At 49.8% G+C, this 18,883-nt stretch overlaps 1 protein-coding gene across 1 annotated transcript; it reads left to right on the top strand.

Annotated features, from left to right (window-relative positions):
- The first annotated feature begins 1,672 nt into the window (after nucleotides 1-1,672).
- Nucleotides 1,673-17,278, top strand: LOC124672849 (IAA-amino acid hydrolase ILR1-like 3). Its single transcript, XM_047209014.1, has 3 exons — nucleotides 1,673-1,730; nucleotides 1,817-1,940; nucleotides 16,309-17,278. Exons 1-3 carry the CDS (start codon nucleotides 1,673-1,675, stop codon nucleotides 17,276-17,278), a joined length of 1,152 nt encoding a protein of 383 aa, XP_047064970.1.
- Nucleotides 17,279-18,883: the final 1,605 nt, after the last annotated feature.

The following is an 18,883-nucleotide window of genomic DNA, read 5'->3' as shown; positions in this document are numbered from 1 at the left end:
CGCCACACGACAAGTTAAATTTTCATCAAATGAATTTATGAGTGTGTAGCACGTGAAGATGCACGAGCCAATTTTTTGTTTCAAATTTTTCAACATTTTAAAATATGACAGGTGCATCTCAAAATAAAGGGAGCATTTTTTTTTAGATGCACCTGAGATATTTTTGACACCCATTTATTCTTTTAGCTTTTTGTATATTACAAACACTCTCAGGTCGAGTTTGAAACCACACGTGCTTTCCGACATCTAGAAGATATATCAAAGATCTAGCTAGGCACTGTGCGTCAACATTCCACGATCTCCCCTTGTGGACAAACTGCACCACCTGAAAATCCGTCGTCCTCGCTTTGAGTTCTCGGACTATGTGGTCATACGACCACTTCCTTCTCCTTTAATGCTCCAAATGAAATTAATATAGTCCGAGCAGCTTTGATGCGTTTTAGCAGTAGACATTCTTTTTAGCAGTAGACATAACTACTATATTATAGCTTAACAGCTTCGATTTTTGCTATAATTTTGAACTCTGTTTTGAGTTCACAGCCGTTTTGACACGTATGTTCTTTTGTAGTTAATTCTTACGGTGTATTTCACTGTTGTCAGTCGGTTTGTGAGCTCTGGCGTGGACACCTGGTTCTCCACACCGCTTTGCCCCGAATTTCTATCCCCACTAATTCTTCTCCTCGTGTCGGGAGGTCTCTGGAAAGCCCATGCCGTTGCCAATCCCTGGAGTTTCTTCCTCATATCTCATCCAATTGGCACTCCCACGCAATAATCCCGTGCTTCATCCGGCGGTGACCGGCGACACGAGGAGCGGCTGCCGGCAGAAGAGAGGAGACCGTCCATGGCAAGTGGCAAGTCATAAGTCGCGAATATTCACGCGAGCGCACGCGCTATGTGGACGCTATGTGGGTATGGTATAAGACATTGTGTGCTTATAGCATTTTAGATGCCTACAAGAGCTCTCCTTATAAGTTGGTTGCAACTTTCTTGTCTTAGCAATGTGGGACTAAACTTGTGGCATTGCTTTGGAGTCTTCCGAATTTTTCTAACGGGCCACTGAGAGCACTCCCGGGTGGGCTAGAACTGAAAGCCACTAAGTGGTGGGAGGGCCAATGACCTGACGTACCACGAGGTGGGCCAATGTGCTATTTTAAGATGTCTCTTTGCATAACTAGTTTAGATCCTTTTGGTTCGCTAGCGACACTATATTAAGTGAGTGGAAGACATCTAAACAAAAAAGAGTGAGTGCAAGAGGCTAGTGACTAAGCATTTGACATATATGTGGAAATACGAGACACGCTTGAGTTCTAGCTTATCATCCAATCAGAGTGCCACCGACATGCCCCATGGGAAGGCTCCCTTACGCCATACGTGATATAGATCTCTATGATACTCTCGGTAACATAAGAACATGTCACCTATTTTCTTTGCTGGATGTATACCATGTTCCATTGTTAAGTGAATTTATGAAAGAGCTGACTAGTCGGCCAACTAGCTAGTACTCCCTCCATTTTAAAATAACCGTCGCAACTTTTTCTATATATTGATGTATATATATTACAATACATCTAGGTACATTCCTATCCGACAATTCATATCTAGACAATTTGCTTCAACGGAGCTGAGGTACACTACGGGAAAAAAAGGCGTTGCCGTGCGACGCGCCTTTGCCATGCGGCTTTGCACGGCAAAGATGCCAAAAAGGGCGCACGGCAAAGAACCATTGCACGGTAAAACTACTGACGACGCACGGCAAAGAATCATTGCACGGCAAAACTACTAACGGCACACGGCAAAGAAGGTTGACACGGCAAAGCCATAATTCGGCGCACGACAAAGAATAAAACCACGGCAAAGTCAGAAAACCACACGGCAAAGAAATCGCACGGCACAGCTGGGCTTTGCCGTGCGCCTCAATCTCACGCACGGCAAAGTTCGGAGCGGATTGCTGACGTGGTTTACCCCACGTATCACATGGCCCCATTTTATTGTTGCCCTGCCTGCCCACCACACACCCATATTATCCCCACAATCGCCTCTCTCCCATTTCTTTCTATCTCCCACGCACAAAGCCACACCAAGCAAGCCAACGCCCGAGAGAGGAGACAAGAGGAAGCGGAACCAAGAACCGGAGGAGGAAGAAGAAGATGATGCGTCGCGCCTACGCCTCCAGCTCTTTCCGCTGCGCCTACGCCTCCTTCGTGGCCGGAATCACTCACCCATCGCTCGCCAAGATGATGCGCGGGGGCACGAGCATGCTGGGGATCGGCGGCGGCACAGCCTCGTCGGCTTCACATCTCCTTGCGCGCGCACAGCCTCGTCGGCCACCACCTCCTCCTTGCGCGCGACGGCGTCCTGGACTCGGCCAGCTCCGACAGCGGCCGCGTGTCCTCGATCTCCGGCGCCTGCGCCTGCGCCTTCTCCCCCTCGGCGGCGCTAGGCCCCAAGAACGACGCCGAGGAACCGGAGCGCGGCGCCTATTCCGGCGACCGCCCGGTGGCTGCGGCGGTGAGGGAACACGCGGCGACGAGCGGGCGCACGGCGAACCGGCGTGGCTGCGGCAGCGAGGAAACACGGGGAGACAAGCGGGCGCGCGGCGAGCACCCTTCGGCGCGGCGACATGGCGTGAGTAGCAACGATGACGGCTCGCTGGTGTCAGCGCACAGGCATTTTTTTTTGTTTTGCTTGAAGCTCTTTGCCGTGCAGTAAGCGCACGGCAGAGGCACTAGTCAGTAGGCACACGGCAATGAGAGGTTGCATGGCAAAGAAGATGGACGCACGAAAAATGGAGGAACGCACGGCAAAGACGTTGCCGTGCGGTTTTGGCGAGGCGCACGGGAACGATGGCGTTGCCGAGGCAGACATTGTCGTGCGGTCTTTGCCGTGAAAATAACACCCTTTGCCATCTGATTTGCTTGCACGGCAACGACTCTTTCCGGTAGTGGTAGTAGAAGGAATCGCTAGTACGGCTAAAACATAATTTATGGTTCTACAGACCTATCTATGGAATTGTTTGGATACATGGTATCGGAAGAACTAGTTTTCCGAAAACTTATTTAACTCCTATGCGAACAAAAATCTGTCTATGAAGGGAAAATCACCATAGTTAATCTATTCTACTGAATAAATCATGTATCATGTGGACTAACTCGATTGTTCATATTTGTAAAAAAAAACGCGCTTTGCCACTCTAGTACATCGATCCACCACAAACATGCATCCATGTTGTATGGATCCAACTAACACACTTAGCATGCTACCTCCTAACTCGACAGGAGTAGCAAACAGAGCTTGGCTCTGGTGGTTAGGTCCCTTGTGGTGGAACCAGCCCACCCAGGTTCAAGTCCTAGACTTGACATGGGTGTTTGCATTTACCTGGATTTATTCCAGGATTTAACCGGCGCTATGCTTTCAGTGGTAGGTGACGTGCCCGTCAACAGCGAGGCGCCAGTGGTGACTTCGTCAATCTCAAGATATGCCGGCTCAGTTCCTCGGAGGTGCTCATAGGGGTAGGGTGTACGTGCGTGCGTTCATAGGGGTGTGTTTGTACGTGCGTGTTTGTGAGCGTCTGCGTTGTACTGTGTTCTCAAAAAAAAAAAAACTCGACAGGAGTATCCCATACATGCATGCCACCCCGCCTTCCACTTTCTTCCAAAAAAATATGTGTGCCCAAGTCCGATGACATGGTTAAAGGTATAAGGCTATTCCTATATGTCCCTACCTAGCATGTTGTCACCCTCACGGACTCACCCTAACTCTAACCTCTAATCCTCAGTTCCTTGTTGTTGTGCCACCTTCACCCCTCGGCTTGCCACCTTCGGCTTGGTCAATGCTAACCTTTTTTCACGCCGTCGGACGCGTCTAATGTGGTCCATGCTCACAACCACTAGCGACTCTTCTGAGCTAACATGGTACACGCGTCGGTATGCTTTCTTCCGAGCTCTGCACATTATATTGTTGTGTGCAGCAACTAATAACTAATTCTTTGTCAATGTTACGCCCCGGTCGATATTGCTTCTTCATGCATGATGATATTGCATGTGCCTTGCTGCCTACGCTCCCCGTTTAGGACATCTAGCATCCTCCCTTCGGTGATGTTGTTGATGATGCCAAAACATGTGATCACGAATCTAGCCAGATAGCTACTTCAATGTCTTGTACGCAGCTGGCCACCTAATTTCAAGAAAAAAAGAGTGCATCTGTATAGAGTGTGGATTTATTGCCACCCGGTGGCAATGCCCCCACTAGGTTGCCGTCAGATCAACTGGTGGAGATTCGTGCTGCCCTGGCACATGATTGGATATACACAGTTACCAGTAGCTTGGTCCCGTTGTAAACCGACTTAGAGGCTAATTTTTCGCTTGACTGGTCCGTGAATTGCAGAGACGTGCAGCGAGAATCCGATAACAGGCTTGCTCTTTCACATGGAAAAGTTGGCCGAAAAAGATGCACACATAGTGCGCCGGTGATGATAACCTGCATGCATGCCCAGCTTATGATGTGTCGCTGCGAGGAGAGGGAGATAAAAAAAGTGAGAACATTTATTTCCCAATTGTCCATCTCAGCGAATCCATGAGCATCTGCCGCTAGGTGGCAGAACAAGTTCTTTCCAGCGACCTGCGGAGCGACGTTGGACCCATATCACGCTGCTGGTGCTCGTCCTGGCGGCGGCCTCGTCCCGCGCGGCGTCCACGGCGGGCGTGTGCGCGGCGGAGAAGTTCCCGGCGGGGAAGGCGTACGCAACGTGCTCGGACCTGACGCAGCTGGGCGCGGCGCTGCACTTGACGTCAGAGCTGGCCGCCGACGCCGGGAGCGAGGCACCGGACAAGCACACGTTCTCCACCGGCAACCTCGCCGCCAAGGCAAAGCTCGTGCTCTCCGGCAAGGCCAGGGCGCTGGTCGCCGCCTCCAATTAAGCCGGCCATGACCGATGCTGAGTGGAGGTGGTCTGCGGGGGCGGCGCGTGGGTGGGCCAGGCGGCAGGCGGCGGCAGCGCATGCGCGCGGGAATTGTTGGCCGGCGGTCAAGTCGAGCTGGAGCGAGCGGGGCGTGATCGAGCGGGGCAGATGGCTACGCGCGCGTGGGGGTGGGCAAGGCCGCAGCGGTGGTTGACTTGCTCGTGCGCGCGCGGGATGGTGGCCGGAGGTGGATCGACTATTATTAAATTGGGCACTATACGCATTGGGTGGCAAACCTCTTTCTCCTTGCTGCACTGTGCTTGATTAGCAAGTACATAAACAATAGCTTGGCAAGTACTGTAGTAGTACTATGTAATTAACAAAAGACATGCGATGCAGATTATGCTAGTTGCAGTTGCGATTTTGGAAAGAAGGGCTGTCGCCCAGTTTCACCTCCACATAAACTTCAGATAACTTAGTCAATCAGCTCATGGCCTAATTATTGTAACAAAGCACGCATGCATACAAAAAGAATAACCTGCTTTAAAAGCGGAAATTCAATTCGGCTCCCGGTGCGTATGCTCCCTCTACCAAAAAATTATATTTTAAAATATTAAAAAAAATTGACTAAAAATTCAATATGTACATCTCCATAATATATGTGCGTTCCTCAAGTTTCACAAAAAACCAACATTTTTTGTGGTCTATGTAAAAAAAAAGAAAATTTATCTTGTGAAAAGAATTATTTTTTGCACTGAAATTTGTCTTTTTTACACACATCACATAATAAGTCGATTTTTTTATGAAACGACTTTGTGAGCATGTATCACGTGGATATGTACGTACAAATTTTCTGTTTCAATTTTTCTGAAGTTCAAAATCCGTGTAAGATGCATTTCAAAATAGTGAAAGCATATGCACCCATGTTCCGAAACACCACTCCCGAAACCCCTTTAAAAGTTGGAGCCTATCAGTGCAACCAAACTGCACACATAAATCATGTCAACTACTCTATAGCAAGTGGATAGCACATGACATCATGAGGATAGGGATTTGGTGCACATGGGCACCAGTGCCCCTTCCACTTTTAGATTTTTAATTTTTAAAAATCTCACACTTCTATTTCTCCAAAAATTATGGCATTAAAAATGTAGATAGATATGTACATGAGGAGTCTACGCAAAAAAGTCCCGGTAAAAAAATACTTTAAATTTTGAGAAATACAAAATAAACAAATTTCTGACAAAAAGACATACTATTTTAATACTATTATACTACTATTTACCGTCACAAATTTGTCTTTCTATATTTCCCAAAATACAATGTTTTTTTTAACGGGACTTTTTTGCATACACCCATACTGTACATATCTATCTATATATTTAACGCCATAATTTTTAGAGACACAGAAGTGTTAGGTTTTAAAATTTTCAAAAATCTGAAATTGAAGGGAGCACTGGTGCACATGTGTCAAAGATACTTTTTGCATGACATCACCACATTTTTGTGGCATGCAAATTATTAAGTGAAGACAAACAATGATATGTTGTGCGAGGATATTTGCATGATGATCAATCGCACGACAATGAGAGGGGGTATTGCCACCGGGTGGAAACACCATATTTACCCATCTGTATAATAGCAAACAAGCAGTTTGATTAAATTTTCAATTACACCTTTAGACACGCATCACTAATAGAGATATGCTAATAGGGATCGACCCATTGGTGGTGCGCCACCTTATTACAACGCTAGAGCGAAAAACTTGTGGTGGGAAGTGCAACGCCACGGCAAAGGGACCACTTGTGGTAGCATCATGTTGTCCCAATCCGGCGTCGTCTCCTCCCTATGACACTGCACCATCTCGACAAAGTCGCCGAGCGCGAGGCTAGCCTCCTCGCCAAGCTTCGGGAGGACCAGCTCGAGCTCTGCGTCGTCGAGGTAGTCCCCAGGCGCGTGCGCATCGCCGAGCTCCATCTTCACCACCATTGACGTTGCCGGTGGCACGCGGGAGCTCGTGGATGACGAGGCGGCGGAAGAGGAGGATACGTTTTTGGGCTGCGACTTGGATCCGTTTTCTAGGCCAGACCACCGATGTGGTGTCTAGTCCGGCCAAAAAAGGGCAAAAACATGCATAATAGCCCAAAGCTGGCATATGCGAGCTGATATGCGGTGCCTGCTAGAGTTGCTCCAACTCACATTGTCATGCATGTACTATACTAGTTCTCAGATCCACCGAATGTGCACCAAAATGCTACGCCGCTTCCCAAAGCTCATCGGTCTGCATGCAACTTTCCAAATTGAACACATCTAGCATATATGATTCACCCCGACAAATCTACCCTTGTACGATTAAATATGGAGGCTACACCCACACCAATTAATAACTAGTCCCTCCGTTCTCAAATAAGTGGATATCTAGTTTTAAAATTTGTTCACAAAAGAGTGTAATTCTCTTTTTTCAATGCACTTTAAAATGATTTTCTCTCATCACATAGAAGTTAAGACCAATAACATTGCATGTAGCCCATTGGATCATGTGAAATTAAGTAGGTGAGAGATGGTGGTTAACATATTTCTAATGCAATATTCTTAATATGTCTTGAAAAACGTAAATGTACACTCTTTCAAGGATGGAGGAAGTACGTGTAGTCGGAAATAAACACACAACTACAAAAAGTATTATTTTTCATGCAGCTAACGGTATGACATTGCTTCACGACAACGTCCCCTCAGCCTTGCTAGCTACGTTGCTGGGTCAAATGTTGCAATTTGCTTCCAATTGCTTTCCAATTTGTTCCTCGCCACCTTAACAAATGCTTGACCCTCTACTTGTCTCGCGTTGTGGCATGCTAGCCCTATGATTTTGTGATCTGATGCGTCCTTTGATGGCATGTTTTCACGATCTTCTAGGATTTTCTAAGATTTTATGTAAATAAAAACATCCATGCTTAAACTCGATTTTGAATTGTTTTGGCAACTCATAGTGTTGTTTTTCGAGTTGCGGGACATTTGATTTTTTCTTGAGGCAAAAAAACATATATGATATTGAATATGTGGTCCATCCCTATAATTGAAAAAAGGCACGTGTGAAAATCTCTATTTCGATGTGCATGGCTGGATTTACGGCATGGATCCCACGGTTCGGAAAACTATTTAGTACCTTGACCAAGACATACATGGAGATTTTTATATTATTTTTGGCTGGTACAAAGCATACATAGCTCATCAATAGAATAAATCGTAATATCACACTACTGTTATGAAACTCCAGCTGGAATGAGCATCTTTGAAAGAATTACACTTGTACCGTTTAGCAGGAAATGCCGGCTTGAATGACGAGGCATCTTAGAAAGAATTACACTTGTACCATTGTTGTACGCATTGTTCACACATGATAACAAAACTCGTAGCCAATATGGCCCCTAGCATAAAATAAGGCGACCGATAACAAAATGACACATGAAATGATAATCAACTAATATCTCCTAGCATGAAATAAGGTTCCCTATAAGGCACGGCCACAAGACTACACACAAATGGTAGACAATATATAGCTATCATTTCATATATATACAAATTATAACTCACGCCGATCCGACGCCACATAAAATGATAGGTGATAGCTATATACATATGTACTTGTCCCTATGGTCACTTGGTAACAAAACTAGGCGGGAAAACAACAAAATTGTTTGTTATGGACAAAACGGGGAAATACCGAAACGGAACGCAAACATATGAGAAAATGCCAAAACAAAAGCAGTGTGACATAGCCCCTTAAAGCACAAGGGAAAGCGCCAAAACGACGGCTTTGTTGCCCTTTTCTAGGAACCCGACCACATCGTCCTAGGCTACTCCTCTTGTGGCGGGTGGCTCGTCGTTGCCGATGACCGGGCTTGGATGCGCCTCCAAAATGTGGTCACTAGCGAGTAGCACATGCTCTTACCTTTCGTACGGCGTGGCACCGGAGAGGCCACCTCTCTCGATGCACTCTTAGGTCCCTCCAAAGTCCCTTCCTCTCGCTCTCTTTAACTCTGTGTTATCTCTATCGCTCTCTCGGGGTCACCGGGATATTTATTCTTACTCTCCTACCTCGTTGCCCCCCTCCCTCTCAGAACTACGCTTCCTTTTTGCCTCCTCCAAGCCATGGCCATTTTTCATCAGTGAATAGTCAACAACTATCAAAGTTTCATTCAGCATGACACTACTAGGAAAACAGCTAGCCCCAATATTACTAGGAGCGGTGCAAAAAAAACTGGTACGCCACTGCTTTATAACACTGGCGCACAGAAAAACATGTGTGCTACTGCAATATAGCAGTGGCGCGCTTATTAGTGGTGCACCACTGCTAGAAACCTACTAGTGGTGCACTATATTAACGGATGCGTCATTGCTATTCTTGAGCCTTGTTAACCCCAACGTCCACACTTACGAGTGGCGCACAACATCTAGGTGTGCCACTATTATTTGAGGTAGCACTGGCACACCTAGGTGTGACGCGCCACTGGTAAGTCCAGTGTCCCCACCATGCACAAGCCTGCCAACATCCCACCGACCCCACCATGCACATCTGCACACCCCTCTCTCGCCCCACCCACCCCACCGTACTCCCTCGCCCCTTTCTCTTCCCAACCTACCACCGAGCCTGCCCGCTCCGCTCCGCTCTCCGCCGCTAGCTAGTGCCCCTGTTTCCACCCGCCCGCATGCAACGCCACCTCGACCACGCTACTAGCCACCTACCGCTTGTCGGCCTCCTCGCTCGCCGCCACCACCAAGCGCGACGGCCGCTGGGCGCACATCCTATTATCGCGCAACCTTGTCGTTGGCAACCTTGTCGAGCTCGATCTCCCGATGGAAAACATGGATCACTAGCATCCGAGGATCTCCCAGATTGAAAAGCAAAGAACCGGTGAGCGAAGAACTGTTGGTCCGGACACACGAACGGCAAGGTCATTGATTTGAAACGGGCTTATAGGGAAGGAGGTAGCTACGACATGGCGGCCCAACGGCTCATGGCGGTTGACATCTCTATGGGTTTCTAGTGAGGGATGAGGGGAGAGACGACGTGGCCATCGGCCGGCATACACGGATCAGCCACTTCTCACCGAAATTTCCGAAGATACAATACCCGCAAAATCAAGAGTCGAGGTTGAGTGCATTCGTCGATGTTTGGTGTCCACAAACATCGACGAGTGCCAAGGTGTTCAGGACGTGCACATCTTTCAAGCAATTACGCCATGGAAAGAGGCGTATCATTTTCATAGCTCACGTACCAAAGCAAAGCAGAGCTTGCTAGCAAGCTAGAGGTCGTTTCTGGTGGAACCTAGCTCATGCCAAATACTTTGCTTTGTTTTGCTGTTATTGTTTCTATGAAAATTTCAGGATTTTCTTGAAGCAAAACAAGATCTCACAAAGTTGCCTTAGACAAGCCTAGCGAGCGGCCCATAGCTTTTTTTGCTAGCCGCAGCACGGAAACGCAGTCGCGAGGCATCATTGTACCCGGTGACCGGAGATGTTCACACTCGTCACCATATCTGGCTATCTCGCGTGCACCCGTATACGTCATGTAACCAGGCTGCACCAACACGTGGTATCACCTCCAATCTAACAGCATCTCCAACGGCGCTCCCAATATCGCTCCCAATAGCTCTATTAGCATAGTGAGAGAAAGCGTTTGCACCGGCGTTACTCAAAAAGCGCCGACATGGTCTGGAGGCCCATAAATGCGCTGGCACGGATCCCTATGTGAAGGGCTTCAAATTTCTGATCAAAAGATGCTAACTGGCCCACATGCATTGATAGCCCCTGCAAAGATTGTCCTTTCTCCTACTTTTTCTGCCTCCACCACCTACTTTCCTTTAACTTCATGCATGTGCTATTGGAGCTGTGATATCAATAACTGCATGTATGTCACCAGTGTCGAACACACCTCCCCATAGCACATATACTGTTGTCGGCGCCCCATATGCTGCTCTCGGCACTGCTGCCGGTCATATTATAGGGCTCAGCGGTGGAGATGCTCTAACCGGTCTAAGCCAAAGCAACCCAATTAAAATTGGTAGCGGTGGGTTAGTTTTGAGGAACCATCACAAATCGTTTTAAACTGGGAATGCCTAGGCTTAGGCCGCAGCTGGTGAAGTCGTCGATCGGTTTGTATATAGATGTTGTTCTTGGAGCTGGTGCGGAGTTGAATGAACAAGGTGTCGTGGCCGATATAGTGTGTGTAATGCTGAGCAGTAGTGGACATTGTAAGGACATTGTTTTTTTTCCTCCAGACTCGAAATTGTACTCCCTGAATAGTAACTGTCATGGTTTATGTTTAAATTTAACTAAATCTAAACTAAAAGCTCTCGGTACTTATTATGAATTGGAGGACGTACTCCCTCCGTCCGAGTTCATAGGCGGTTCCAACTACATATTAAGCTTCATACATACTCTCTCTGTTCACTTAAGTGGACGTGAGGGTTTTTAAGGACAAATTATCAAGTGGATAGAAAATTGCATTGGGATGATACAAACCACCATCTCTCTCCTCTTTATTTTTCAACCTCCATGTAGAAAATGAAGATATCATTTGATGAATATTACTGGGTTTGATTTCCATGCGATGAGAGAAGCAATTTTTGCCACATTAAAGTACGTTGGAAAGGCTAAACATACATTTATTTGAGGACGGATGGAGTAATCACCCGTAGGGGAGGATGGTGACTTTGACACTGTAACGATGACTCATCCTACTTTAACTTGTAATTGCTCATTAAAACCTTGGCCGGAACGAGAGAGCATGAAGACTACTCACAATGGGAGTATCATACACTACATGCATGCAAAAAACTAATGTGTTACATCAATTAATGATGAAAGAGATGATAGTAGTATCATAGGTAGATACCGTATCATTGCACGTAGAACTAGAAAAATCAATGCCAATCTTGTACACACTTTTGTATTGATATTTATTTGAAACTAGCCTAACTACTCGGAATCCCAATCGAAGTCCGACGAGCCCGGAGTTGTCGACGACACCGGAGTGGATGTCCACTCGAAGGAGGAGGAGGAGGAGGAGGAGAGGACGATCGTCAATGGGCCGGCACGTTTTCTTCTCCTCCGCCTTCCTCGCGGCCTTCTCCTCCCTCTCCTTCTTCCTCGCTGCCGCCTTCGCCCTCCTCTCCTCCCGGTCCGCCATCTTTGCTGCCTTCACCGCCGCCTTCTCCTCTTCTTTCTTGTCGTAGAACGCCTCCATCGTGGCGACGTCCTCCGGGAACTGACGCCCCCACTCGAGGCGGAGGCGCTCGTCGCGCTCCGCGATGACTAGCCGCTGCTAGAGCTCGCGCTGGCGTTGCCTCGTCTCGCGCGTGATGGCCGGCGGCGGCGGCGCGAGCGCTTCCGCCGCGCCTGTTGCCGCATCCAAACATCATTGAAACATCGACCGCCGGGAGAGGCCGAGGCGCCAGGCGACCGCATCGTACGCGTGCGCCGCCTCGTGCGCCGTCTCGAAGGTCCCGAGCCCGATGCGCGCGTCGCCGCTGCGGATCTCGGCGTAGAACGTGTCGTTCGGCCGCGCGCGGATGCCTTGGTAGCCGGAGCTCAAGCAGCGGCGGGGCGGCATCTCGTCGGCGTGGAGGCGGAGCGGCGGCGCGAGCGACATGGTGCACGGAGAGAGCAACACGCAGCGAGGTGGAAGGCGGTGAAGCGACACGCGGTGAAAGTTCCTAGCGGTTGGGTGCGCGCGCGGAGTTTTATAGCGCATGCGGCAATCGCCGCGGCGGGTTTGGCGCAAAAGCGCGCGTGACGAAAAATTTAGCGCGCGCGGCTTTTTCGCGCGTCCGCTGAAGGTACGTGTGGCCTCTCCCGCACGGCATTTCGGCGGTTAATTTACCGCGCACGAGTTTTGCCACGCTGCTGGAGATGCTCTTATCGGTTCAAGCGAGCGCGCAAGAGAGAGAGAGAAAAAGGACGGAGCGAACGAAGGACTTGAAATCGCACCTGCTACTGCAGGCCATGTTGTCATCGGTATCTGCACGCGAGAAAGAAAAATCACGCGTGCCGGCCGGCATGCAGTTTGAATTCATTTCCGCCCGCGAGCAGGAAAAATGAATGCATGATGTTTCATGCCACGCGGTTTGGCGTCGTCTGATTCGGTTCGCTCGTGAGATGAGATGATATACGTGATCACCGCTAGCGTTCATCTGTTACTGGATTTTTGTTGCAAGGCTGGGCTAATTGACCTTCTGTCAACGAGTGTAATTAATGGTGCCGAGGACGTGCACGCCTCGCTAGGCTATCTCATGTACCAAACCAAAACAGAGCTAGGTAGCTAGAGGACGTTTCTGATAGAAGCTAGCTCACGCCAAATACTCTGCTTTGTTTTGCTGGTACTGTTTCTAGGGAAATTTCAGGATTTGCTTTTTGAAGAAAAAGAAGAGCTCGATCACATATATAGTTAATCTAATTGATTTATTTTGGAGCATTGTTTGGTTTACATGAATTATTGTCCAGAGAAATGTCTGCAATTGCATGGTGCGTTGTGAGGCTTGGCACTGCCCTCCGGCACCTCTTAGACGGCCTGCCATCTGACACGGCCACAATGCAAATCAGGTTTCAAGCAGAGCTATCCTCAAGTCTAAAGTTGATGCTGGTACTTGCCAGTATCAAGATGTTTCAGGTTGCGTACGAAGTGTTGCAGTTTTGGGTTTCGGCGGCAGCAGCACCTCATGGGTGCATGGAGAGGCGTTGTCCAAGACCACCACCGCCATAATTGGTGGGATCTATTGCACATCGTCCACCTGACAAACACAGGACGCAAGCAGATCTGCAGGATGCTGCTGGAGGCTTCTATTTGTGCAAGAATGCACACCTAATAATTAGCTAGCTAGAGAACACGTACTAAAGCAAAAAAAAGTAATCGTTGTGTACTCCAAAAAAACTTGGCAAAGGCTTTGATGTGTATTATACTTGGCACATGTGACTGAATAAAGCCTGCCTCAGCGAAGAATCTGTGGCGAGTGTCTTCTCTCGTGGAACATCTTTGTGGTGTACTTTTTCAAGGCACGTGGCATAGAAAAGTAACCACCGTTTTCCCTTGTTAACGAAGTGTATGCTTTGCCGAGTATACATCGACAGGTACACAACAAAGATCTTGAACCCAGCTACGCCACGTGCCCTTCTCCGCCGAGTGTATTTTTTTTTCCGTCTCCTAAGTCCGGCCAGATTTAAACTAAGCGTCAAATTTCACTTATTTCAGAACTTTTGGAAAAATCATCTTTAGTTTCGCAACGTGTCACGTTATGCCAAAATGTCATGTATTTGTCTAGTGTCTACATGTTACACTGGGCAAAGAGTGCCTTTGCCGAGTTTGTTCCGAAAGATACTAGGCAAAGAATGCCTTTTTCAAGTGTACCGGTTTGCTGAGTGCAATACATGGTAAACAAGATCTTGCTGAGTAGTGCTCACGGTAAAGATATCTTTGCTGAGTGTCCAGGCTTGATGCTCCACAAAGAGTAACGGTGACAGCCCGTCCGTTGGGAGCGTGATGGAGAGAGAGGCCAAGTGGCATCTGCCTTTGGCGAGTGCGACATGGACACTCGTCAAAGATTCCCTTTAAATGTGTGCCAATTGTCTTTTCTATGTTTTCCTATGTGTTGTTTGTCAGCCAACTGTTTTTTCTACATTTCGACATGTACTGCCGCTTTTCCATGTGTATTTATGTTGCCACACTGAAAAGAGCCTTTTTGTGGAGTACCCCATGATTTGGCACTCGACAAAGAGCGAAACCTGCGGGAAACAAGCATTTTCAGGTAGTACAACCACATAACACATGGATGCCCAATCGAGGACATGGACGAAATTAAGCAGATCCATGCATGGCACCTTTCTGAACCTAGAAGAGTAACCGAGAGAGAGAGAGAGAGAGAGAGAGAGAGAGAGAGAGAGAGAGTTAGCAAATACTAGCTCGATGGTGGCACCGTCCTACCGGATGAGCTCGGTCATCTTACGCCACGGAAGCAAAACTCGGGGAAAATCCTACGAGCAGCAGCAGAGGTGGCATATAACTAGCATTCAACCTTGTCATTCAAAACTGAGACCTCCAGCGCTAAAGGCACATCAAGGCGAGGCATACGTAATGGCAGTATATCCTCATTGTCCTCGCGGTCTCCCCTGCGGCCGCCGGCTACTCCCCCTCACGCCCCTTCCCTCCTCGCATTCCCTTCCCGCCACCGTCGTCGGAGGTGGCGTGACGGCTGTAGACTTAGTCTGGTTTCGTTGCGCACTTGCTGGCCAACCTTACAGTGGTTGTGCGGTTGTCAATGGCCAGGAGCATGTCGTGCGGGTGATGGCGGCGTGGTTCGGGCGGCCATGATCTAGGCCTAGATGGGTTAGGATGGGCTTTAACCTGTACCTCACGTTTCGTTGGTCGATGTCGACACCCGGTTGATCTGGCGCTTCGTCAGCACCATGAGGAGATTGAGCCCGGATCGGACGATGTCGGCGCTTTCGGCCTGGAACCCCCTCCCGAGGGCATTGTTTTTTGAGCAGGTAGCTGCCGGACGGCGGAGGTAAGAGGTGGAGCGGTGTGCATATTCCTATTAATTGGCTTAGGTTTATATATCTGGGTAAGCATGTATCTAGTGTGTACTCCAATCGTCCTCAAATAAGTGGACGTTTAGCTCCAAACTTTATCCACAAAAGAGTGTACATCTCTTATCACTGCAAATACGTATTAACTAAGTCGATTATTTTGGAAGGGGAGAGAGTGCGCTGCCTCGTACATGCCTCTTATTTATTTCTGTCCGTACGTATATATGCGTTGATGGCGTGGAGTTGCTAGTTTATATTATTTCGGAGAAGCAACTACTAATCAATCGATCGAGAATGAATGAATTAAAGCAGCAGGTTGGAGCGCAAGGTGTGGGTTGAGTTGAAATGACGTAGATATATATATATGTACGTACTGTACGCGCGCGACGACGTACGTAATCTATCTGGGACCGAAACAGTACATGTGCGTGCGCGGCTGTTGTTTCATCAAGGAAAAAAGAAGAAATCGAGATGGATCCGTCCCAAGTCCCAACCCAATTAGTAGTCAATTGCTCTAAAAAAAGCGCAATTAATTAATTAAGCAAGCAAGGTAGGTAATCACCGGCCGGTTGGAGCTAGCCGAAAGAAACAAGCGCGCGCGCGAGAGCGGAGCGTGACGTGGTTTGACTTAGTCGAACCCGAACTCTTGCAATGCCACCGATTCCACGTGACAGCTGTCCCGCATCATGCATGGATTCCTTCTCATTAATTAACTTGCTGGCCGGAATCCAAAACGGCTTGCTCCAGGGCGCCCACCGCCCATACGGATAAACAGCTAGTCCGTAGTAGGATCAATCTCTTAATCGGTGTCACAAATCGATTTCCACTGGCCTGTGCAGGAGATGGTGGAATGGGAGTTCAAGAGCAAGGAAGACGGCAAGATGCACGCGTGCGGGCACGACGCGCACGTGGCCATGCTCCTGGGCGCCGCCAAGCTGCTGCAGTCGCGCAAGGACGGCCTCGCGGGCACGGTGAAGCTGGTGTTCCAGCCGGCGGAGGAGGGCCACGCCGGCGGGTACCACGTCCTGCGGGAGGGCGTCCTGGACGACGTGGACGCCATTTTTGCAATGCACGTCGACACGCACCTCCCCGCCGGCGCCGTCGGGTCCAGGCCGGGGCCCTTCCTCGCCGGCGCGGCCCGCTTCACGGCCACCGTCACGGGGAAAGGCGGTCACGGCGCCACGCCGCACGCCGCCGTGGACCCCATCGTCGCCGCGTCATCCGCCATCCTCAGCCTCCAGCAGCTCGTCGCCCGCGAGACGGACCCGCTCCAGGGCGCGGTGGTGTCGGTGACCTTCATCAGAGGAGGCGAGGCGTTCAACGTCATCCCGGAGTCGGTCACGCTCGGCGGCACCCTGCGGAGCATGACGACGGAGGGGCTGTCGTACCTGATGCGGAGGATCAGGGAGGTGGTCGAGGGGCAGGCGGCGGTGGGGCGGTGCGCGGCCACGGTGGACTTCATGGAGGAGGAGCTCCGGCCGTACCCGGCCACGGTGAACGACCAAGGGGTGTACGCGCACGTCAAGGCGGTGGCGGAGGGCATGCTGGGCCCGGCGAACGTGAGGCTGTCTGCGCAGATCATGGCCGCGGAGGACTTTGGGTTCTACGCCGAGAAGATCCCGGCGGCGTTCTTCGGGATCGGCGTCCGTGGCGCCGGCGAGGAGATGCACCACGTGCACACGCCGCACCTGGTGATCGACGAGGACGCGCTCCCCGTCGGAGCGGCCCTGCACGCCGCCGTCGCCATCGAGTTCTTGAACAAGCACGCGTCCCCCGTGCAGGCGTTGAGACTGGACTAGCTACGCACCTGCCCTGCTCGGCTGCTCTTGACTCTCTTTTCTGCAGGGGTAAAAGTTGTACGGGAAACATATGCTTTCTTTATTTGAAATGCATTTACGTACATTTTTAAATGTTAAAAACTGAAACAAAAAATTGATATGTACATATTCGCTTACTACACGTCTACAAAGGTGTTTCGTGAAAATTGACTTATCATAGCGTGCGAAAAAAGATAAAATTCGGTCCTAAAAATTTAAAAAATCACAAGATAAATTTTCTCTTTTTAAGTAGACTAAAAAAAATTATCGATTTTTCGGGAAACATAATAGACGCCTAAGCCACTTATAGATTTGTATCTAAAAGAGGAGGGAGTTTCCCTAATCCACTAGGGATGGTGGAAGCCTAAGCCATGTTCAAGTTCATCGACTCTAGTCTTTCCTATGAAGGAGTGTGGTAGGTGTCGATTTATAGGGAGAGATGGGGATATACCTTAGGGGGAGTATCACTAGTCTCACTTGCCATGGAGTAAATGGCCCAAGAAGGTCTCCAGTCGGCCTGGCGACTGGGTACCTGGCCCATTGGAGCGACTGGCCTAAAACCCCTGGGTGGGCCGGCTGGACGGGAGGCCCAAGCGACTGGAGGAGGAGATTACTTGCAAGAGGAGCGACGATCCCGGATTAGCAGCAACTGATATGATTCAGACTTATCATCATGTAACCCTAGATCGGGGGTCCCTATATAAGCCCCCGAGCTAGGCCGTAAACACATCGTCATCTGAGATCCAATCTCCCCCTCATAGCTCTTTGCGTAGCCGCCAACTAAGCCCCCCATTGTAATTCTCCACTCAGTAATAGATCTAGCAGGACGTAGGCCTTTTACTCTCCGGAGGGGCTGAACATGGATAAACCCTTGCGTCTTGTACACCTCGCTCCGCAGAATGGATATGCCCCCTTGCTCCCGCATCGATGAAGTGTTACCCCCCGTAACACATGCCGTGGTCATATCCACGACAGTGGCGCCCACCGTGGGGCATGGGACATCAGGCCTCCGAGCTGCGGCGAGGCCCTACTCGCCTATCCGTCGGCCGGTCGCCTCCGGCAGGATGATCGCCACAGGCAACTTCTTCCACATCCATCCAAGCACCTACCACCTGGCTCCGTCGCCCCTCTCCCACGCTTGGATGGTGCCGGTCGGCACGATCAACCTCTTCGTCGGGCTCGCCGGCATCAGCGACCCCGCCAAAGAACGCCCTGGCCAGGAGCATGACCCCTACGCGTCGAGCCAGCTCCTCACGGCCACTCTCCCCCTCTCCGGTGAAGCACACGTCGAGGGCGAGTCGGCCCTGGAGGATGACGCCGACTCGGCGGCCGCAGCGTCGGGCGCCGGATCCATCACTGCATTATCGTTCGGGGACTCCATCACCCTAGTCTTCAACCCGAGCGACTTCGAGGACGACTCCGTCCTCCCCCTCTTCGGCAGCGACTCGGAGTCTGACTCCGTCGACATCCCGTAGTACCAATATCCCACTGCCGTCCTCATGGCGGCTGGAGACGAAGCTCCTCTTCCACCGGATCCCTTCTCCACGCCCCTCCCCGCAACCGCGACCGCGACCAAAATCGAGGCGC

The sequence above is a fragment of the Lolium rigidum genome, chromosome 7, assembly GCF_022539505.1.
Source record: "Lolium rigidum isolate FL_2022 chromosome 7, APGP_CSIRO_Lrig_0.1, whole genome shotgun sequence".
NCBI classification, from domain to species: domain Eukaryota; kingdom Viridiplantae; phylum Streptophyta; class Magnoliopsida; order Poales; family Poaceae; genus Lolium; species Lolium rigidum.
This window is presented reverse-complemented; position numbering and strand designations above follow the sequence as displayed.